At 37.6% G+C, this 23,668-nt stretch overlaps 1 protein-coding gene across 2 annotated transcripts; it reads left to right on the forward strand.

The window, feature by feature from the left end:
- Positions 1-72: 72 nt before the first annotated feature.
- WARS1 (tryptophanyl-tRNA synthetase 1) lies at positions 73-21,483 on the forward strand. Of its 2 annotated transcripts, none has more exons than XM_027730810.2 (12): positions 73-127; positions 799-821; positions 4,245-4,451; positions 5,346-5,553; positions 8,564-8,672; positions 9,141-9,260; positions 9,888-10,070; positions 11,391-11,491; positions 12,731-12,843; positions 13,911-14,084; positions 17,222-17,362; positions 18,884-21,483. In XM_027730810.2, the coding sequence occupies exons 3-12, from the start codon at positions 4,338-4,340 to the stop codon at positions 19,040-19,042; spliced, it is 1,422 nt and encodes a 473-aa protein (XP_027586611.1). In that variant the 5' UTR covers positions 73-127; positions 799-821; positions 4,245-4,337; the 3' UTR covers positions 19,043-21,483. The 2 variants fall into 2 exon arrangements, with proteins under 2 accessions (XP_027586611.1, XP_039237037.1); XM_039381103.1 differs by lacking the exon at positions 73-127 and adding an exon at positions 287-394.
- Positions 21,484-23,668: the final 2,185 nt, after the last annotated feature.

Genomic DNA, 23,668 nt, shown 5'->3' on the forward strand with positions numbered 1-23,668 from the left:
TGGGGGCTGGAGGAGGACGGAGGGCTGTGGGAGGCAATGGTTCCGGGGGGATGTGTTTCCCAGCCGGGAGGCGTGGTAGTCGTGCCGGCGTGGGGGTGATGCAATGGTGGAGAGCGAGGAGCAGAGGGTGAGGAGGGACGGGAGGGAATGGGATATAATGGGATGGGGCCGCGGGGAGGGACCCTCGCGAGCGGGAGGGGGGCTGGCTGGGCAGTCGTTGCCGCCCCCGTGAGCGGTGCGAGGCGCTGGGCGCGAGAGGTCTCTGCTGGGCACGTTCCCTCCCTCCTTGTGCGAGGCGTGGATGGGCTGGAGGGCTTTTCCTCTACTCCCTGCGGCCTCCGGGACTACATCGCCAACGCGTCAGGACAAAATGCCCTGGGAAGGGAAGGACAGGGTGAGATGTCCAGGCCGCAGGAAAATGCCTCCCACCGCGAGAAGGGCAGAGCTGGCCCTGGCCGGGCAGGGTGTGGCGGGGAATACTGCAGGGCTCAGGGAACGCTGGCGTGCTGGGTGATTTGGTGCAGACCCGTTGCTAGACAGCAGCTTTGCTCATAACAGCTGGTGTATAGTAAAGATTCACAGTGGACTTTCTTCAGCTGACAATGGTTGAGTGGTCCTCTTGTCATCTTGGGGAATCATCTTACACTCTTTCATTGTAGTTTCATATTTTCATTGGTGTCTGTCATGACTGGGAAGGTAGGTCTTCTATAAAATGCAGCCTGTGTTGGAGTACTTCTCAAGGTGTGTTTCTGTGTGGATACTACCTACTTTAATTTCACTTTTCTGTTTTATTTGCAGGAGGCAAAACAGTTTCCAGGAACGTAAGTGCTGTTAGACTTACTTCCACATTCTTTCATTTGCTTATGAAAGCTTTTTGTGGACTACTGTGTTACTGTTGTTTTTGGAAGTCTTGATGTACCTTCATAGGATGTTTGTCATGAAAGAGCTCTTCTTAACATAACATGAAACCCTGCTCTTTAATTCTCGGGTCTCTAACTTACCAAATCAGGTTGCAAACAGTAAAAATGATCGTAGGTCTGTGATGGTCATCCGGTGGGACAGAGAGCATTTTTCTGATAACTTTGCCAAGGATTATTTTTGAGTTTTGTCTCACAACGGTTTAATGTTCTGAAACGGTCATAGGAGCCGTACCTGTTACAGATTACCTGCATTGCATAGGTAGACAAGGCACACAAATCTTGGCTTTCAAGTTCACACCATGAAACTGAGGCTTTTAAGTTCATTTTGGATCCTGGTCCCAAATATCCTAATAGCCCATTCTCAAATTCCCATGCACCATTTTTTTACTCCAGATCTGTTTGCCCATGGTATCTGATGTGTCCGGGACTTTTGGTTTTCATAATATCAATAGGAAAGTGAGGAAAAAATTCCTGATAAAATGCTGGATATCCAAACATTTCTTTTAAATGATTCACAGTTGCATTTATGAATTTCAAAAGATAAAGACCTGTAGTGCACATTACTGAATTCCTGGCTTGAATAGGGACAGTACTGAGGTAAATAGAGATAACTTTTATATAGCAGTCAATATGTTTGTGTTTTATAGTCATAATATCTTCGTATCTTCTTGCAGCAACTAGATTACTTTTGTTACTTCCTGATGAAAATGCATCTTCATTTGAGATTCTTTGCTCATCTTAAATCCATAATGTTCCAAACATTTTAAAGGGTTCTTTCTGGTTAATACTTTCCAGTATATGTACTCGGTCTCAGCTGTCATTTCAGCCTTTCTGAGTGAAAGCAATCTATCAGTAGCAGTGTCCTTTCAGGGATTAAGTTAAAACACCAAATCACAATCTGTTCTACGCCAAAGAAAATTCTTTTTTATATATTTTCTATTTTTTAAAATTTGAAGTAACTATAACTGGCATGTTTGTACAGAAAGGGCGTGTGTTAATCTTCCTAAACATTTTCTAATATGTGTTTATTCTACACTTTCTTTTCCACTTAAATATCTTGTCCCTATGAAAAAATGGAAAGCACTTATATCCAAATAGAAAAAGTTATTAAACTGTAGGAATGCATCAAAGAATTGTTTGATCTGCTTCAAATTAGTTTTTTTTAATTACACTGTCAAACTGCAAAAAGTCAAGCTTGAAGGGATTGAGATTAGGTTAAAAATTTAAGTATTACTGGTGACACATTAGTCTTATTTTAGTCAATTATGTAATCTAAATATGGCATCAGAGTTAATAGACTAAGTAAATCACATTAGCAAGTGGATGTATACACTTCTCAGTTTTCTCAGGGTATTCAGCTGAAGCTGAAATATGGGAATATTGCAACTGACTGACAAACAAAGCCTTAATCATAGGTGTGTTTTGGTAACCAGCAAGTTACCAAATTGACCTTCCTAAGTTTACTAGGCAGCTGAAGGGCTTTTTACAGTGGCAGTTTAAATATATGCTGTGTAAATATAACCAAGGTTGTGATTAGGCTGATTATTTTGTAGAAGGAAGGCTTTGAAATACTGTGGAACAGCTAAAGCAACTATTACAGGCTTCTGTTTCTTTTTTTTTCCTGTTACCTCATTTTAACAGCCACAGGTTTTATGATGCTTCCCTGTGTACCTTGTTACCGTGGTATGTTCTTCCTGAATGGATTGGAGATAGTTGCAGTTCCACTTACAGTGTTATTTTTCTGACAGATGGTGTCCTCCTTACATATTCTTAACGCTAATTTTCTTCTATGTAAATATGACAAGCTCACTCTAACCACAACCATAAAAACTCCCTTCCCGTTTCAAGTTAATGCTTGTTTGTCCTCAGTTCTCAATATTTAAGCAGCACGATGCTTGAATTTTTACCAAAAGAATATTCAGAACCTATATGGTTCTAAAGACCTCATTATTTTGTATAGAGATCTGCTGAGCATGAATAACTTTTGAAAATAAGGATTTTTAAAATAAAGAATTACGCCTCTGCAGTTGAAATGAGTGTTCACATGTGGCAGGTTGATAACAGGTTCACTGGAGTTGTTAGACATAAATAAAACTCTGGGCTTTGTTCAGAGGTTATATGAAGACAATTTGTAATTTTAGAAAAATCAGAGGGAGAAATTGCTGCGATACCATTAATTGCTGTGACACCTTTCTGGGAGGTATATGTAGTAAGGTATAAGGTAATTCAATGCAATCCATGTTACAGGGGTTTCCTGACTTGCTAATTACTAAGAGGTGTTCAATGTATTCTTTAAAATAAAGTACAGCAGTTTATTTATAACATTTTAGAAGATAACTGATAAGCTAAAGACCAAGATTTTTCTGCTGTAGAGTGAAAATAATTTTAATGCATTTGGTAATAGAAACTATGCTTATCTAACATTTTAACGGCATTACTTTACAGTGTTAGTCTACTGTAAACTATGCAGTTGTAGTTCTGCAAAGTCACAGTCACTGATCACTAATAGACTGCTAAGAAACTTTCAGATGATGTTATTGTTAATATATAGAACATTATAGTTGTTTGTCTGGGAGAGAAGCCTGTTTATGGAGGCATGGGCATGCTCTGTGGTAGGAAGCTGCAGTGATCAAGGAATATGTTGGACATAGGAGGACTGCTGTGTTATTAGTCTCATCCAACACCTCATTTTAAGCCTTCTCCTATTATTTTTCCTGAGTGTTTCTGAGAAACACATAGTTCTGCAAATTTACAGCCTATTACTGACCCAAGGATTCTTTAGAAAGCAGCATTTCTCACTTATCATCAGTGTGTTTGTAACCTGTGCAGGAAGGCCATAAAGAAGATGACTAAGCTTTTCTCTTGTATATCCTTCTTTGGGCTGAAGTACTCTATTACATATACTAAGACAAAATTCTGTATCATAGCTATAAAAGTCTCATCATTCAGAATTTGACAGGGTATCAGTGCAGGAACATTAACTAATCAGGAATCAGATAACCTCTACCAATTGTTCTGGGTTGCTCTGGATCGTACATATATTCAATTACTTTTTCTTTTGCCAGGAATTTGACTTTGAAAAGGTGTTCTAGTGTTAAATATGTAGACAAACAACATGAACAGTGATCTCTAAATTTATTTGTCACTCCTGTTAGTCCATTTCTGTATGAAACTGAAGCTCATTGTGTTAATATCTCCACATTTATCAATACGATGTGAATAGAATTTGGTATGGGGTCAGTATAGTGTTTATATTCTTATTCTGCTCATCTAATCTTCAAGACTTACACAAAAGAATAAAACACAATGCTTTTTGCCCTACAGTTCTCCTTGTTGTTGCTGCTGTTTTGAATCTACGAGCCAAAGAATTGGATAAATTTAGTTGTAACTAAACAGATCTTTGTGCAGTCTGGCACAATGGCTGATAGTCTGAACTGTGATTTGAAGTCTCTGAGTCCTCTTCAGCTGTTTGAAAGAGTAACTGAACAAGGAGAGAAAGTCAGAGCATTGAAAGCAGGAAAAGCACCAAAGGTATTTTCAATTTCATGTTTTGAACCTATTCTTTTTCAGGTTAGGTCTGTCTTTGAGTGTTGAAGAATATGATTGTTCTGAGATCTATTTTGCACTGTGATAAGAAAAATTCATGTTAAAAATTATTTATGTCCGTTTCGTGAACTGTGGCATACCCTGGAGCAAGGTAGTCACGAGCAAGAGCAAAGTTTTTACTCTTCTAGTAAGAATATAGGCTTAGAAGTCTGCTTCAGCCAGTTGCCATGCTATGTGACAGGATCCAAGTAAATTTATATTACTTCCATTCTTCCCTGGTTTTAGATGCTTCATGCAAATCTTTTTCTCCAAGCATTATTGTAAGCATCAGCAAATATGTCTTCCTGTAACTGCACTGACAGTCTCTGGTTAATCTCCCTTAAGTTTAGTAATTTGCCATTACTTTTAAGTTCCTTATTCTGTCCTCACTGTGTTGGCAAAGAGAGCTCAGTTTTAATACAGGCTCTCTTAGTGTTATTGCCTGAGGGAGTAAACCTTGAAAAGTGGGAGTCGAATAAAGTGTTGCTCTGTTTATTGCTTGCATGAGATTTTACAGTACCTTTATATTAGAAGGGTCATAATCATAACTTTTTGTTCGAGTTTGTCTTCAAATCTGTCAATGAATTGTAATGAATAAATTATTTCCAGGTGAACCACTAAAAACATTGTAAAGTAAATTAGATAATAATTTATATTTTATTTAAATATCTTACAAGTTTATGCTTAAAATGTTAAGATGAAAACATTTAAATAAAGACTTAGAGTTTGTGAGTGATGCAATTCAAGTCAAAGCATGGATGCAGGATTTTGGAAGGTTAAGATATTAATATAATTGTCTATTTTAAGTATGGTAAGCAGGTTTTTTTTTCCTTTATTCAGGATGAAATTGATGCAGCAGTAAGGATGCTATTATCATTAAAACTGTCATATAAAACAACAACAGGACAAGATTATCAGGCAGGCTTGCCTCCAAAAGATCTTGTATTAATAAACAATGGTACAACTAAAGAAGAGGATGAGGATTTGGTAGATCCCTGGAATGTGCAGACGTCAAACGCTAAAGGCGTGGATTATGACAAGCTCATAGGTATAACTCTTCCTTCACTGCTACTAAGGAATTTATGTAAAGTGATCCTAATGACCACAGAAACAGCAAGGCATCATAACACATCCTGATCAATACCATCATAGGTAACATTTAATTTATGTCTAATCTTAGCATTCCCATGTCTGAAGAATTTGCTGTAGAAGATGAAAATGTCCTAGGTGGGGATTTCCTATGAAGGACTTAAAAACTTTGTAAAGAACTTTCGAGTTCAAAATAATGTTTTACTTGCAGTTGGATTTTTGGCATAAGGACTGTTATTAGAAGTTGTGTTAATGAAGACACTGTGACTGAGTATCTGCATCTTCAGTGGCTGTGATACAGAAGAGCTAGAGCCTAGATCATTTTAGCCAGGCTGTAGGATTCTTTCTGCCATCTCTTCATATCCCTTGTGAATTAGGGAATGCAGGAATGATCCAAAACTAATGCAGAAGTTTATTAAGTATAATGACTTCTTCAGAAGACACACTAGCATGCAGCCAAGTGCTGGCTGGAATGGAGGAGTTGCAGCTCATTCAAAAACACGCAGTGTAATGGAAAATGTTTTAGACAGGAGTGTTACAAAACTTGCAAAGTTTTGTAATTTAAGAAAAAGAGGTTTAGTTAATTTCCTCATTGGTTTTACAGTTTGCTGTTTTAATAGCTTGTTTGAGTCTAGCATAGAAACAAGTGAGAGAGCTATTCATTATTTTTTCTATTTTTCCTTTTTTTTTATTATTATCAGTTTTCAATTCACATTTAGTACCTCAGGTGTACATTGCTGAGGTCTGCTTAGTAGCTTGTTTCTGACAACAGAGCATACACCCTTATGTGGCAGTAACCATATATTTGCTTTTGGAAGCACAGTTGCTTGTGTCAGCATTCCTTTAACTGATGTTTATTGTAAGATCACATCAAATGTATGTGCGTGTTGGCTTAGTCTGCAGAAGGTAACAGGAGAAAGAAAAAGTTGGAAAGGGAGAAGTGCGCAAAGAAAAATATAGGTTAGTGGGAGAGAGATAAAAAAATATAATTATTAGAATCTAGAAGTGGGCAAGATCTGTCATCATCTTGCTACGTGCATAGGAGTTACAGAGAAGGGGATTTGTTTTCTTGGGAGAAGGGTTCTGAGTCTTTTAGAAAAGGAAGAAGAGTAGAATACTTGTGTTGGCACAATCTCACGATCATCCTGCAAATGGCCATCGTGACTTCACTGTAAATCAGTTCATGCCCTTTTTTAGCTGTGTATATGTGTGTATGTATTTTGATATTCCCTAGAGTGGTGGGTTAACCTAAAGGGTTTTTACTCATTTTTTGCTAATTTGGTGAATTTGGTAGATGAGTCATTTTGCTTCTTCTAAGTGATGTGTTGGAAATTTTTGAGAGTAGAATGCTAGCCTGGCCACTTAGCGAAGTGAAGGAGTTGCTGCCTTCATAAAGCTATTTAGGAAGGCAGATTCTTTGTGAATAGAGAGCCTAAAATGTTTTGAACGTTCAAATAGGACGAAATAGGTCAGGAAAAACTACCCGTTTTCTTAACAGGAAAGATGAAGATGGGCAAAGAAAAGGAAGTTGTGCAATCTGGGAATGTTTAATAAAATTATTTAGGCATTTCCAGTTGAATGTTCTATATATCAGAGAGCATTTAATCACCCTTTACAACAGTATGCAAAGATTTCTAGGATGCCTAGTCCCAGTTAATCTGGGATATTCTCATGTTTTCTGTTTCTGTAAGATTAACCTCTTAGCACAGTTGCTATTGTGCTGAATCAAACATTTTCATGCTCATTTGGTCTCTCTTTAGCATTCATCCAGATTATAATTATTTTTTCCATTTTGTAACACATTTTATTTGATAGGAAGAACTTCATTCAGTAATTAAGGCTTACTTAGGAGAAGCAGATATGTTAACACTCAAAAAACATAGGGATTAAAGTTGTCTTTGCTGAATCGTGTATCAACATTTATTTTTTTTAGTGACATTTATTTTAATGGCTCCATGGATGAGCCAGTGCTTCCCTTTTATGATATCCTGCTTGACTCACCTGGAGTGAATGAAAAGCTGTAAGCAGGAACTAGTTTCCCATTGCATAATGCTGTAGACACCATGATGAGTGGTATGGTTGACACACCTGAGGGGCAGCATGCCATCCAGAGGGTGCTGGACAATTTTGAGAAGTGGGTCCATGTGAACCTTATGAGGTTCAATGCAGCCACGTGTAAGGCCCTTGCACCTGAGTTGGGGCAATCCCAAGCACAAATACAGACTGGGTAAAGAATGAATTGAGAGCAGTCCTGAGGAAAAGGATTTGAGGGTGTTGGTAGATGAAGAGCTGGACGTGACCTGGCGCTGTGCACTTGCAGCCTAGAAAGCTCAACAGCATCCTGGGCACCATCAAAACCTATTGAGAATCGGAAAAATACTGCTATTTCACTCTATCACAGCCTTTCCTTAACCACCAAGTTGTAAGTCTTACTTGATTGCCATGAAGAGCATTATGCACTACCTTTGCAAGGTTCTTGAGGGGACCAGTGTCTGTAATCATATACATATTAAAGAAGAATTGAGTTTGCAGAAGGGTTTGGGGTTGGCAAGTGAAAGACCGTGTGGTCTGAGCAGAAAATTTAGACATCAAGAGAAAAATATTCAGAGCCTCAAAGGCATTTTCATCCTATGGCTTAGAGAGGCCAAGTTATTGACCTAAATGTGTTTCTTTAGCATGTTTTTTTGCTTGGAATATCAATACTTCTGCTGCAAGGAGATTACAATTGTAATAATTCATGGATGGAGCAATATTACATGTGAATGGACTGGGCCTCCTAGCATAGAGTTAGTACTGGAGATGTCTGTTGGGACTTCAGGCAAGAGTCAGGAAAATCTAGCCATTTTACCTGAGAAGATTTGAAGAAGATTTGTTTTTAACTTAACCTGCATTGGTATGCCATTGGTAATCCAAAATCTGTAGCGATGCTGTGCTTATTTTTATTTTTTTTTAACACTTTATGGTTATAGTTCGATTTGGCAGCAGTAAAATCGACACGGATCTGATCAATCGAATAGAAAGAGCTACTGGGCAAAAACCTCACCACTTTCTACGTAGAGGAATCTTTTTTTCTCACAGGTAAGTTTTTCTTGTATTAAAATTTTGGCCTGTGGCAGGTAACATATTTCAGGTAAGTGCATGAGCTTGATTTGGGGCACAGCCTCCACCAGAGGTCAGCCAAGCTGGTTGTTTGAACCTATCTGGGAAATGATTCCTAGCTGTTTTACTAGGCCTTAGAGGTTATTATCCAATGAAGTAACTTTAAAAGTTGCGCAATTTTCATTTTAATTTCCAACATTAAATTTTAATTTTTAATTTAATTTTTCTTTGAGGGGTTTTTTTTTCCCCGTGGGGACTAAAGGAGACAATGCTTTTCTGAAATTAAAAATGAGGAAACTTGAACTTTATTTCTAGGACACTCAACATACTGTATTTTATTTATAAAATTGTTTGGCTTTGAAAGCACTCAGATTTTGAGTAGAAGCTTTTTGCTGTGGATGTTTCTTCCTAAACAGTTGTATCGTGTTTTCTCTGTTCCTTCTTTAGAGATATGGACCAAATACTCGATGCTTATGAAAATAAGAAGTCCTTTTACCTCTATACAGGCAGAGGGCCATCCTCTCAGGCAATGCATGTTGGTCATCTTATCCCATTTATGTTCACAAAGTAAGCCATTTCTACCGTTTATATTAATCAAAGCATTTTTTTCTGAAGGAAACATTGAACATGTTTTAGGAAACTGCCAAAAGGATACATTGCAAGGAGATCTGATTATGTGAGGTGAATATTAATGAACTCAATTCAGTCTTACTTTTTCACTAAAGTGATCATAATCCCTGCATCACCATACAACCCTTTTCCTTGTTCCCTTAGCCCCGTGGCACTCCTTAGAATTTTTGTTGTTCTTAAAAACAAGATGGTGATGAGACTCAGTAACATTCCTCTGTAATGTAGTAACATTACTCTGTAATGTGTGTGGTGCCTGCAGCAGCAGGACACAGAGACATGGGGCTCAAAAAGCTAAAGCCTTTTTGAATTTTGGTTCCATGACAACTGGTGACTGCTGTCATATGTACAGGAAACAATAAGTGCGAGGCTTTTTTCCAGGTAAAATGTCATTATAATCTCTATAAAAATGTTTCATCTGCTCACATAAACATAATTGCATATGCATACAAAGGAAAGAGAATCAGATCTCTTCATGTATTTTTTGTTTAAATATATAAAAACGTTTGTGTGACTTACATCTTCATATTAACTTATTTTGAGATAACATCTCTCTTCTTCTATCAGGTGGCTGCAAGAAGTATTTGATGTTCCCTTAGTTATACAGTTAACTGATGATGAGAAATACCTTTGGAAGGACATGACAGTTGAGAAAGCATATGAATATGCTAAAGAAAATGCAAAAGACATCATCGCTTGTGGTTTTGACATCAATAAAACGTTTATATTTTCAGATTTAGACTATTTAGGGTAAGTATAAATTTCTTTAGGGCGTTGTAATGAAAAAAAAGATGTCTGGATTTTCTCTCCGACTCTGACAGCCGGCAATGTTTTAATAAATGTGTCTAAATTTGAAAGCTTCAAGGCAAGTGTTATGACACTTAAAATAGAAACATATTATTTTTTCTGCTGTCTTAACTTTTTATACGTACTGTTGTCATTCTCCTGAATAACATATGAACAAATATTTGTGTGTGCAGTGCTTAAATTATGAAAAATATATTAAACCAGTTAAAGTGAAAATACCTAAACCACCAAGAAACTTCCAGATTGTTGTTTGGTTGTTTTTTTTTTTAAGATGGCATCAAAATCCTTCAGGTGCATTTACACTTTATCTGCATTAACAGAAGGCATTGCAACGACTTGTTGTGGTCAATTATTTTAATAATACAGCATGAAAGATCATTCAGTAAAGTTTAAAGAAGACTTAAGAAAAATAAATTGTTATTGAAAACTGCCATCTCAGAAGGAAGAAATTTTATGGCAGAGTTCAGAACTGAATCTGTGGGCTTTGCTCTTCCATGTGGGTGATGAGCTTCCTTAAAGACTTGGATGAGAGAATATATGTTTTAGAGACAAGCTGTGTGATGTACAGCACCAGAACGTGGAGCCTACAAAGCAGTTTGGCGTCTTTTCACCCCCCTGAGTTTCCTGTCTTAGCAAAGTTGCTTTAACACTTGACTCAGTGGCTGAAGGAGGGCAGGTGAGAACTGCTGTTTCTTTTCCTTCAGCTCCTCAACAGAAGTTAAAAAGGAAGAAGTTGCGGAGCTACTTTTGATTTGGAAATGCTGCTGCTGTGTTTAGTGACAGAGAAAGTCCAACCAGGGAACTTATCCTGTAGAAAATTAGAATCTGGAAGATTTGAGCTACCATTCCTTCAGGCAGCAGCAGTGTCCTGTATGGGATACACACTGAGGATACCAAGCAACACAGAAGACATGATCTCTTTAAGTTCCCTGAGTTCACAGAGAAGCATAAGTAAACTTCAGGCTCTGTGAGGCATTTTGGCACCATTTCCAAATCTAAATATTTCTGGATTTAGACAGTTACTCATGAAAAAAATATTTGTAGTAAATGCTGGGGAAAGGAAAGAGCAAATTAAAACTTTCAAGGGTTAAAATTCCTGTTTGTAAAAAATTCTCTAATTATTATCTTAATGGGCCACGAAAAGTCTGAAACTGAGATTTAATCCTGCAGGTTTTTTGACATTCTCATCTTTTGTAGTCAAAGTTTCTACATCCACTTTTTTGCTCTTCTCATTTTATTTTTCCACTTTTTTTTTTTCCATAGGACAAGTCCTGGATTCTACAAAAACATTGTCAAGGTTCAGAAGCATGTTACCTTTAACCAAGTGAAAGGAATCTTTGGCTTTACAGACAGTGATTGCATTGGTAGGAAATCAAATGAGTTACAAGAAGCAATGCTTACTTTCACTTTTGATGGAGCTATTTTAAGTAATAGTTTAAGGAGATTAGTACTGCATTCATGAAAGAGGCAGGAAAAGCAAGATCATGTTTCTAGGCTGATTCTGATTCTATATTATTGTGGTTCCTTCAGAATAGAAAATCTTTACAGTGAAATTTCTAGCATGATATTTACCTTTTTGGCCTTAGTAACAGCAAAGTACAAAACACTGATGTTGAAGGGTTTGAAATAGAGAGCTACTTTTTCTTTTTTGGTTTTTGTTACAGTGACTGCAGCTGTAGTCAGTTATGTCTCCTAGAAATTTCTATGCCAGATTTTCAGAAAAGGTTTCATTAATACATACAGGCATATACATAGAGGAAAAAGTGTTAGGGAGCACTGAAAAGCCTAATTATCAAGGTGCTGGGTAACTGCTGTCTTCCATTTACTTCACTACAATTACAGATTTCTGTCACATTGGCAAAAAAAAAAAAAGATTCTATGTAAAGATGTCATTAAATTCTTGGTGTTCCTGAGCACTAACATCATTTTTGTTCAGTAGTTATGCCAGTGACAGCTTTTCAGCCTTCCCTGTAACCAAGGATGAGATTTCTACTTGTTTTAACAGTTCTCATAAAAGTTGGTATTGTGATAATGACTTCATTACATGTTTGCAAAGTCTGCTATTTGCTCTCTCTTCTGACAGGATTTTGTTCAGGGAAGGATATTGGCCATTCTGTGATTAAGCACTGTATAAAAAAGAAAACTAGACACATCTGAGATGCTTCCTGAGTCCAGTGTGAATATAGCAATGATTCTAAGGTCTTAGAGGGAAGCTTGCCTGATAAGTGACTCTAACCATTCTCTCACAAAGAGGGAAAAAAAAGCAGGTCTGAGTGATGATATAGTCAATTGTATTTGTGGAAAGGGTAGATAGTTCAATGATGAAGAGAGTATGCAGTGATGAACTATTTCTGAAATCTTTGTGGTCACATCTTGCCTTTTGTCATTGGTTTCTATGTCAGTTGAAGGTTTGTTGACATCACAAAAGGTAAAGAGGAGAAAGTTTCCTCATATAAGGCAACATTGCTTGATAGAGATAGATCTTGGTCTTCAAGTGAGTATACAGATGGTTCACTTGTGCATTTTACATATTTCAAAAACCTCTCTGTATTTATCACAGCTTATGTTGGCTGATTAGCTTTTCCAAACATGCTGTTTTCTAGGTAAGATCAGCTTTCCTGCTATTCAAGCTGCCCCATCCTTCAGTTCATCATTTCCACAGATCTTCAATGGCAAGGAGAGCATTCAGTGTCTTATCCCCTGTGCTATCGATCAGGTAAGAAAACCATATTACTTGATTAGGTTTTCATGAATTTGGTTTTGTCATGTACCATTGAAGCTTCCTGGTGATATCTCAAAGCATCTGTAAAACATTCCTGCAAGCACCTTTCTGGGATAGAAACTGGAAGATCTAAAAGATGAGAAGACGAAGGCTTAACCCAACAATTGTGTATTCATGCATTACTACTTTTTGCCGCTCTTGGATCTCTCTTGATCTCTACTCAATTCACACTGAGCTGACATCTATGAAAGCAAAGACAGTAACATCTATGCAAAAGCATACTAACATGGTGTTAGGAAGAAACTTTTGTCCATCTCCATGGTAGCTAGGACAAGATGAAATGAGCTCAACTGGCAGCATAACAGATTTCTGTTGAACCATGGGGAAAAACCTTCTCTCAGTAAGAATAAGGAAGCATTGAAATAGTTTGCCAGAAAGGCTGCAAAACCCTAACAATTCAGATCTGGAAGATCTGGGGAGCTGGAAGAACATCAGACACAAATGACAGTAATAGAGTCTTTACTTTAAGTAAGTACTGTTTCTAGGAGTCAAATCCTGCACTGTCTGACTCTTTAGCTATGTTAGTCACAGGGACAGTCACTGGAAGATGGTGTAAGCATATTCACCAGCCACAATATTATGTGGTAATATCACAGTTGATTTAAGTCACATCACTGTGACAGAGTATAGCACTGCCAGCTTCATCACTGATTTAGTTCAGATTCTCTACTGGTTATTAAAATGCTTTGGGGGGAAGCTTCCATCTTAGTCTGCATCCATCTCCAGGCATACTAGCATAGCTTCCACAACTATTTGAATTCATGTAAAACTTTGTAAATATGCCTATTACTTGAGGGAATCAGAGTGTACAGCAAAACTATGGAAAAGAAAAAAAGGAATTTTGTTTTTTGTTCCTCTGGATTGGAAGTAGATTCTGAAACATTTCATGTCTTGGTCAGTTTTTGGTTTTTTGGCGTCACCTCTTAAGGCATGAACGAGTCAGCACTAATCAGTTTTCAAAGTATATTTTTCAACTTTATTCTATGCTTTTATTGTTTTAGGATCCTTATTTTAGAATGACACGGGATGTAGCACCTAGAATTGGGCAGCCTAAACCAGCCTTACTTCACTCAGTCTTCTTCCCAGCCTTACAAGGAGCCCAGACCAAAATGAGTGCTAGCGACCCAAACTCCTCCATCTTCCTCACTGATACACCCAAACAAATCAAGACAAAGGTAAGGACCTGCAAAACCTGATAGCACAATGCTTTATAACAAAAAGGAGTGGTGGTCATAGAATCATTTAGGTTCAACCATAAACCTAACAGTGCCAAGTCCACCACTAAACCATGTCTCTAGGTACTGTATAAATATAAATAGTCTTCAGTTTCATCCAAAACAAGTGCTGCAGATTTTGACCTACAGCTCCTAAAGACAATGCTCTCTCTACCTGACACTCCCTTGATGTCCTTGCCAGTTGTCTGACATTACCTTCAGTGGTCCTCACGGTTACAGCAATTTTTTTAGTGTTTTATTTGAACATATCTGAATCCTTTTTCCCATACATTTCATGGCAAAGCATCTTCAGGAATTGGCCAAGTTATGTAAATTTAGCTAGACTATCAAATATGATCTTTTGCCTTGCCAGCTAGTCTGACAGTACAAACATTATGTTTGTTTTTCTGGTGTCTGAAGAGCAGTGGTGTAAGAATAAGAGCTGTGGAGACTCCTGCTCTTAATATAAATATTATGTTGCCATAGTTTTGAAATCTAACAGGCCATAATGTAAACCTAATAAACAGCTCTTTCTCTTGACTTCCTCTCCATGCTGGGAGCACCAAACCTTGTACAGTGTCAGTTCCAACACAGGTCAGACCTTTCCTGCTGCTTGGGAATCTACTTCTGCCAATTCACAAATAAATATTATGTTGAATTGAGTTTTAAAAGGGATATTTTCTCCTATCTGAGTGTATTCCTAGTGCCTTTTCTAGTTCAAAGGAAGATCCCTCTTATCTGATGTCAGAGGATTAGTTTGTAAAAGATTCATCTGTGTTTTGGTATTTAAAGAAAAGGAAAATCAGTCTTTGGGAGAGGATTTATAGACATGATACCCAGACATGAAATAACTGTCAAAACAAGAAGAAAAGATATATATGTAGTTTCTTCTGGGGAGGCTTGGATTAGTTCTTTTATGGTTGACAAACCTGTGTATAGGTCAGATTCTTCTACAGCCATCTATAATGATTCCTTCTCTTTGGTAGAAACTGATTAAACAGTACTGTTTTGAAGAATTGTTGTTCTTCATGTGTTTGGATTATAAGATTATAATAATTCCAGTTTATTTGCACAGTTACAGAGTTGCTTTAAAAAAAAAGCTGTAATTTCAGAATATAGAATACATGGTTAATGATAATATTGATAAGAGATCCAAGATGCTTCATGTCCAGTTCATAAGTCCTAATTCTACTGTCTTTAAACTACTTGAAAAAATAACAAAATAATCCTAGCTACTTAGATTATAAAAGGTATAAAGAAAAATCGTGAACATGATGAAAACTGTTGAGTAATGAAGGACAAACTGAGATTTATTTCAGCCTCTGAAGCCCATGAGAAATGAGTCTTTATGGAAATAGAGCTTGAGTGAAAGACCAAATATTGTTTCGGGCAATAAATAAAAAAATAGAGTATGAAAGGTGACTTCTGGTCATGGATGAAGGTTGAAAAGAGGGTGGTACTGCTGCATAAAAAAAATTTACTGCGTGCAGCGTTTTTCAGGTTACTAGTACATTGCTAAGTAATGAAGTTCAGAACTTACAGGTAATATAAGATGAAAAATTACTATATATTGGGAAAGGCTGAGAAGCTTCTGGGTAATCCAAGGAGATGAATGGCAGCATTTTAATAAACTATTCTTATTCCACCTATCAGCAAATTACAGCTCAATTACTTGTTCGTTTTCCTAGAAAGTGCTATTTAGATTCTACATCTGTAGATGTCTTCAAGCATTCAGGGAAATTCCGTGCAAAAAAATCAGTGAAGTACTGTAGGTAACTCATTGAAACCCTCAGTCAATTAGTAGGTGGCAGAATATGTTAAAAAAAATGAACTTGAAATAATATAAGAAACATTTTGTGTAAAACAACAATGTGCCTTCACCTGATGGAGAGGAAAAACTGTAGCGATGAGGAACATTGAAAAAAGTTCATACAGACTTAAAATCTACTAAGGAGAGAGGTCAATTCAGAACAGTATGTAAAAACTTAGTTTTATAGATGCTGAGACAGCTATTCAGGCTGTCCTACAACATAAGAATAGATGTAGTGTGGCAGATAGCAGTTCACTTTCTTAAAATATTCATCAGTGCATCATTTTTGATTGTAATTTGTTGCCACAAGACATCATCTGTAACATGGTTGTTTAGAGAGATTCAAAAAAGTGCAAAAAATCACTAGACAGTCACACAGATAGTAGGAATATTCATAAATTGTAAATATATAGCAGCTCCTAGATACCAGAACTAAAAACAAAATCTACTTCGTATGCAAATGTGTTTCTTGGCAGGTTGATTATGCTATCTCAAAAGATGCAAGAACCAAATGAAAGCTCAGCATATGTTCAAAAAATACTTTTTTCCCTCCTCTAAGTAATTTATTCTCTTTGAATTCGTAGGAAGATTAGCATCCTCAGAATTCTACTTATGTATAAATGTATAAAATAGGCTGATGTCCTCCGAATTTACCGAGGATGGGATTAGCAAGTACATCTGTTCACCAGTACAGTTCATCTGCCTATAGGAAACTGCTTAAAAAGAGAGGCAGGATGTCAGCAAGTATTCCATTTTTAGGCTGAGCAATAGGGCATTGGTCTGATTTTAGGCATTCTAGACAGAGTTTTGTAATCTTTGCTTTCTCTTGCTTTCCTTTTATAGCAAAAGAGGAGATTAGGTTCTCTCTAGGATTTCTTCAGAATTTTCCATGCCTCCTTCATCCTTTCAAAATTAATTTCTTGGTGAAGTAAATATCTTTTCTTACATGAAGTACATTTCCTGCGAGCACAAATTCTGTCCAACAGACAACAGCTTCAGTGAAAGGGACTTAAAACTTTTTAGACTGAATCTTGAGTGGATTATTTTTAATTTTCACTTCATTTTTGTACTGATTATTCAGTCTGAGGTATATGTGTGTAGCCATTTTTCCCTGATGGGTTCTGATGGTCTCCTTTTTTCAGTCCTGAGGCTCTGCATTATCTTGTCCCACTCACCCTTCAGTTAGTCCTTAATACAGAATCTGGAGGATCATGATACACCTCTGTTTACAGTAAAGTAATCCAGAATTTAATAGAAATTATACCATAGCATCATCATATTGTTTCAGATTAACAAGCATGCCTTCTCTGGAGGCAGAGATACTATTGAGGAGCACAGGAAGTACGGAGGGAACTGTGACGTTGATGTGTCTTTTATGTACCTGACATTCTTCCTGGAAGATGATGACAGGCTCGAACAACTGAAGCAGGTAAGTAGCCAAATTGAAGATAGTGTTGTTCATTCCCTACTGTGAGGACGAAGCTGTAACCTCAGCCCTCAACAAAGCTGTGACTGAGTCCTCCTGTGAACCTTCTCTAGGAAGGTAGTTCTGGTGTTATTCTTGTTCTCTCTATCCCTCGCAAGTGTCAATATTAGTATTTGTTTCTTTGCAATGTTCTTTCTCACAGGTCAATCTATCTCTTCTTAAAAAAAAAAAAAACACTAGTATTTTCATAAGCATCTCCAACACTGTGTAGGACAATATCTTCCCTACCTTTCAAGTTAGGCCACCTTAGGATAAGTTTTCACTTAATTGTATAATGCACTCTGCCTGTTCCATATTGCAAGGCACTCAGCAAAACTAGAAAAGCTCATGTCTAAAGCTTGCTGGTTTGTTATTTTTTCTTATCATCACAGGAAATGTAATAGCTCTGAGGAATTGATTCATTGATCCCAAGAAAAAACTGCTTCATATAAGTTGCATTTTCCTGAAACCTATCTGGCAGACTTCTGTCCCCAGGGTTGATAGCAAGACATTTCACTTCTCTTCATCACCAATACTAGGTGATGTGTGTTCTCTAGAAGGCAGTAGATAGCACCCATGTCACACTGGTTTATGGGCTTTCTCCTGCTGGGAACAGCAGCAACAAAGTTGAGAGCTGCAGAGCACAAAGCCTGGCCCACAGCTTGCAGCTCACTGCAGTGGTGCCTCAGAACCTGATTAGAAAACATGAACTCGCTGATTTTAGTGGCGTTAGTTGAGCAGTTTCAGTTGAGGCACCAGAGGAAGCTTTCAGGCCCAAAAACACACCAGTGAAATTGCAATTCAGTTAATTCTGGTTAACATATTTTACTGTTGCTGAGTAGCACCTTGAATAGGTGTTACAAATTACTTGATGACATGGGGATGTAAGATTATCGTGTTTATTGTCATTTCAAATTGTAGTTGAACTGCCTCAGCCGTGGTTTCTAGCTCTTAGTCTGTGCTTCTAGCTAAAGCATTTCAGTATCAGAGCAATGGAATGAATTCCCAGCTGTGAATATGACTGTTGGTGTGAACATAGATTCTGAGTGTCTTTGCTGTAAAAAGGATATTTCAATCACATCTAATCTCTTACCCAAATGTAATGAGAAAAAAAATATAAGAATTTGTACCTCTCATTGCAAAAAACAGCTCAGAGTGACTGTTTATTTGAACTGGGATTCTGGGGAGGAAAATAAGCAGTTTCCTGCAAGTAATTACAGGATTTCCGAGTTAAACTTGTGAAAGAAGCTTATTCAGTCCGTATAATAACTTAGGAAAATGCCCAGCTGCCTTAATCTTTTCAAAGGCAACAAGCAATTTTACAAGCTGCATCTTCAGAGTGATACCACATAATCTTCTAAGGCATGTGCTTATTTTTAAGACATCCAAATCTGTATTTGCTGGTATGAGGCTTTTAAAGAAATACTGGTCACTGAGTCTTTTTGTGAGTAGCACCACGTTTAGCCACCAACACTTTCTTGACAGGCCTACACCAGTGGGGAATTGCTCACAGGGGAGCTGAAGAAGGTACTTATTGAAACAATGCAGCCCTTGATAGCAGCTCATCAAGAAAGAAGGAAGCAGGTCACAGATGAAGTTGTGAAGCAATTCATGACTCCACGGAAGCTAGCCTTTGAATTTTGAAGAAGTGTGTATGTAATTTAGCACTTGATAATGCAAAACCAAGTAATTGTTGTCTTCTGTTGTATGTCATGACCCTCTAGTTATGTACAGCCTGTAATCAGTGTTATAAATAGTGCTTTCAATGAGTTAATTATCATGAACAGCAAAGTACAGAAAAAGTTTAAAATTGTACCTATTTAAATTCAGAATATACAAGACAATGGATCAGTCTTGCAGAAAAGCATGTATGTCAGCACAGCATTGTATTTAAATGTATTTCATGTTGAAAATATAAATAAAATTTCCATTTGATGATAAAGGCTAACTTGGAAATTGTTTTAAATATGTTAGTAAGAGGTCATATCTCAAACCAATAAGTAGTAGCTCCATTTTCTTTTGTACTGTGTACCTTGGTTTACTAGACTGCATGTTCTTTTGGGCTACTGGGAACATGCTGCACGCAAAAAGCTAGTTAGTGTTACAAAGTGGGATCAATACAGAAAGAATGGACATCTGTGAGTTGAACACAGGAGAAAGAATATCAGTCTTGTTCTGCTGTTATCTTCCTGTTTGATCTTGGGCAAGTTGCAGAAATCTCACTTTACTTTTGTTTCTGCTGCTGTTTACTGATCTGAGTGCCTCTGGAGAGAGGAGGTTATCATGAGGTTGCAAAGTTCCTTCATATTCTCAGGTGGAAGATAGTATAGAAGTGCAAATTTTAGTGTCTAGTTATAAATACCAAGTGTTAAATCATGCTTTGAAAATTAAGTGACACTGGACACAGGGATACTTCTTGTACTGTCCTCTTTTACTGCACGAGCTTGTTTAAACTAGGGATAATTATTTTAGGATGTATTGCAGTGAGAAAATATACTTTGTTAAAATACCTCAAGTAATATTTAATTATATCCTTTCTTCAAAAGAACTTAAATCTCTTTGGTACTACTTATGGAAGAAAATTTCCAATTATTAGCTTGTTTTGATATATTCGGTGCTGAATGCAATGTTAGATCTGTCTTATATTTATATAGAACAGAAAGTTCCTAGCCCAGAAATAGTCTAATCAAGGGTATTTTTATTTAATGCAGATAACGCGTGGGTATTGGTGTGCGGTATTTGTAAATCATTTAAAAATACAAGGAAGGCACTTGAATGAGATGTCAAAGATTTCAACTTAAAAGATTCTCTGTGGTGGAGTATAGTGAACATAAATTGACTGTAGTATTCCTAAAAAAAAAATAAAACTAAAAACAAGCAGCTTCTAATTTCACTGCAGATCTTTGAAGGCAGCTGATTACACTTGAATTGAGGGAGACGTTTCAAGGATGAGACTTGTCACTGACTTCACTGACTTCAGTAGCCCTTGGATCAGTCTGTTAGTACCTGAGAACGTGCTGGGTGTTTGTGCTGCCCGGAGCTGGTGCCACTGCCTTCCCCCCAGCAGCGGTTCTGTCACACAGCACACACCCTCTGCAGCGTGACCCTGCCTTGCTGACATGGAAGTGCCAAGGTGTACATGAAGTAAACCTGTTCATTTATGTTTGTGCAAGGAACCAAGGAAAGACAGAAGTGGAAGGCAAATGTAGTCCTATTGCATGAGTCTCAAACTTGTGCTGAAAATAGCAAGGCTTAGCTTTTGTCTTTTTCTTTACAGTTTGTGTGAGCTGGCATCACTAATGCCATTGACTTTAATGTATTAATGAAAATGGTTCACAGAGACTGTCTTTATAACTCACACGCAAATCATCTCAATGCCAGCAAGGGCTTAACAACCAGTAGAAAAAGAATTTATTTTTTAAAAGTAGTGGAGCAATTCTTAGGGAAAAAAATAGCTTCTTAAATCCAGTATTAAATAAGCTAACTCTTTACTTTAGACTTTGATGATGACCTTCCTATTCTTGCAGTCTATTCTTTGTTGTCTTTAAGCCATATATAAACGATAAGACTTAAATTGCATTTAAAAGGGCTTTTATGAACTCATAATGCAAATTTCTTGTTTAAAATATTATATGCAGATTTGTCCTGCAAGATTTATTTCATTAACTAAGAATTAATTTAGTTATTCAGGAAAGGAAAATATGCTGTAGGAGAAACAGTACTCTAGTCTAAGCAGATGGATTAATTTTATAACAACAATTAAAATCTGTTTCGAAAGTTCTAGAAAGGAAAGTGATAGCAAAACTATTTAGTATTTGTTTACAGAGCAAGCACTGTTTTCAAGTACTCTGATGAATTCATACCAACATGCTTCTGAAATGACACTGTTTCTCAGAAGAGCCTTGGTGAATTCCTACATCTGTTGTAATTACAATTCATGTCCCAGAGGCATTTAGAAGAAGGCAGTTGTCAAAAGTACATGTGAAATGTCTAAGAATGTTATCAGGCAATGTTCATTACATTTTACTCGATTCACTTATTTTGTTCATCTCACTGTAATAAAAATGTAGATAAAAGTCTGTATCGAACTTCTTTGGTTTTACTTTTTATTATTATCTTCTAAAACCTTAATTGAAACTGTTTTTGACCTCTCTTCCTACCCTTTTAAGTGTTGACTTTAATCATCTGATGTAGCTGGTCCTTGTTTTGATGTCCAGTGCCTTTCAAGTACTGAAACAAGGTACCTTATAACCCCCTTCCAGGTAGACTTCAGATTGCTCCCAGAGTGAGCCAGTAAGGGTCAGTTGTCCAAAATTACCTGTTTGCCAGTCAGACTGGGTGTTGAATGTCCCTGTGTATAGCAGCCAGCTCTGAAATGGGGGAAGGTCAATATGATCTCTTTACAGGTAGGTTTGGTATAAAACTGGTACTTCAGTGGAAACATGGTGCTCCATAATTGCTATGCAAGAGCACAGGTTCTGAATAGGTTCCTGCAGCTCTTCTAAAGTCACCCAAAAACATGCTGAAACCTACTCAGATAGTCATAAATATTGTCAGAGGAAACAGGAACTGTCAGCAACGTGAAACTTGAAGCAGAATGTGCCTTCCAAGAAAATTCTCTTTTTTTTCAAGGCCACCAACTTTGTTACTGAAAGAAATCATCTCTACAACAAGCTGCAGTCCCTATTGCAAAGTAAACCCAATATCAGCAGAGTAAATGTGGTGTCTTCTTTCTGTTAGCTGGCCTTCAGCTGGCTAATTTATCAGAATAAATAGTTCTGTGATTGTTAGAGTAGCTAAAGGTGACGATAATACAGAGAAATCAGAAAATAAAGTAGTCAAGTGCTGAAAACCGGAAGCCAGAAACCCAGCTTGGTGTGTGTGTGTGTGTGTAGTGAAGTACCTAATATGTGTCAGTCAGAAAACACAAATTGGTTGATATTTATGTGCCTGTGTTTACAGCACTTGCAGTCAGTTCCTGTACCTAGTGGTGTTTGTATCAGCGTGAATTAGCTGAGAGTGAGTTCTTACTCTAGGGCAGGTTTTCACCCGTACATTGTACACGTATTTTTCTCAGTAAAGGGTTGTGAACAGGATGGATTGCAAAGGCCTTACCTTCCTGAAATAAGCTGCCTGGAGATGCAATTTGCTTCTCATGTAGCATTTGTTCAGGCCACATGGCTTACATATGGTGCTGAATGTCCCAAGGCTTACAGTTCTTAGCCCCTCTTACTGGCTTCCGCAATTATTCCCACTCATATTTACAACTCATCTGTAATTCCTGTCTCAAAATCAGCTGTTCAGTTCCACTCACAGGAGGAAGCATTTTTAGTCATTTGAATGCATGAGCCTATCGAGAAAGATGAGCTAGTTAACATTCAAACCTTGGGCTGGCCATGGGTGGTATCTGTGCTGCCTAACAATAAGTGGTTGTTTAGTCTGTTTTGCAGGCATTCTTTTACTGGCTCTGCTCAGGGGATGTAATGCCTGGGAACAAGGTCAGCTGAGAATAAAGCAGCATAAAGGAGTTTGATTACAAACATCCAGGCAGAGCTGGGTTAAATCACTGCCCAGCTGGGACAGCACTCAGTTAAATGTGTTCCTTGTATAAAAACGTGAGGGTAGTAGACTCTTAAGAGCTATCTTAAGAGGATTTCCAGACCTTGAGGACTTAATTAAATCTTCAGTTGTAAGGACATTCTGACTAAAGGACGTTTGGTGCTGACACTCAAAGCTGTAACCAGGGGTGGTAGGTTGCTGGGGCCATAAGTACTGTAGAGAAAATCCAGTTCAGTGCTGGGTCTTTAATTTCATTCCCCCTTAAGGTGACATACTGTGCACCTGCCTGGTCTTTTAACTCTGCTCTTGGACCAACTGCAAGAGCTGGGTAGACTTGAGAGAATTATGATGCTTGTCTGATAGCAAGGCTGTAAACATGTTTAAAAGGCCAGTTGAAGGCTTAGATTTCAGGAGTACAGTTGTGGACCTTTTTAGTGGTCTCTGTCTGGAGTGGAAGAGGTCCCCTTTATTCTTGTGTAGTAGCACCTGAAATCTTTAAATTTGTCTTTCTAGTACAAGATCGTTTTCTATGTGTCAAGGGCAGCTGTCAAGTCTGCTGCAAAATTACTGTCAGTGTAGTCAAAGCCATGCCATCAACTGATGAAAGTGTCTGTGGACCAGAAGGGTCCTGAATATGAGTACTCCTTTTAAAATATAGTACTCCCCTTCCCCTCCAAGAAACGCATTTTTAGCTGAATGTGAGAGGGGTTG

This window comes from Pipra filicauda, unplaced genomic scaffold (genome assembly GCF_003945595.2).
Source record: "Pipra filicauda isolate LSUMZ 115617 unplaced genomic scaffold, ASM394559v2 scaffold212_size3012638_pilon, whole genome shotgun sequence".
Lineage (NCBI taxonomy): Eukaryota > Metazoa > Chordata > Aves > Passeriformes > Pipridae > Pipra > Pipra filicauda.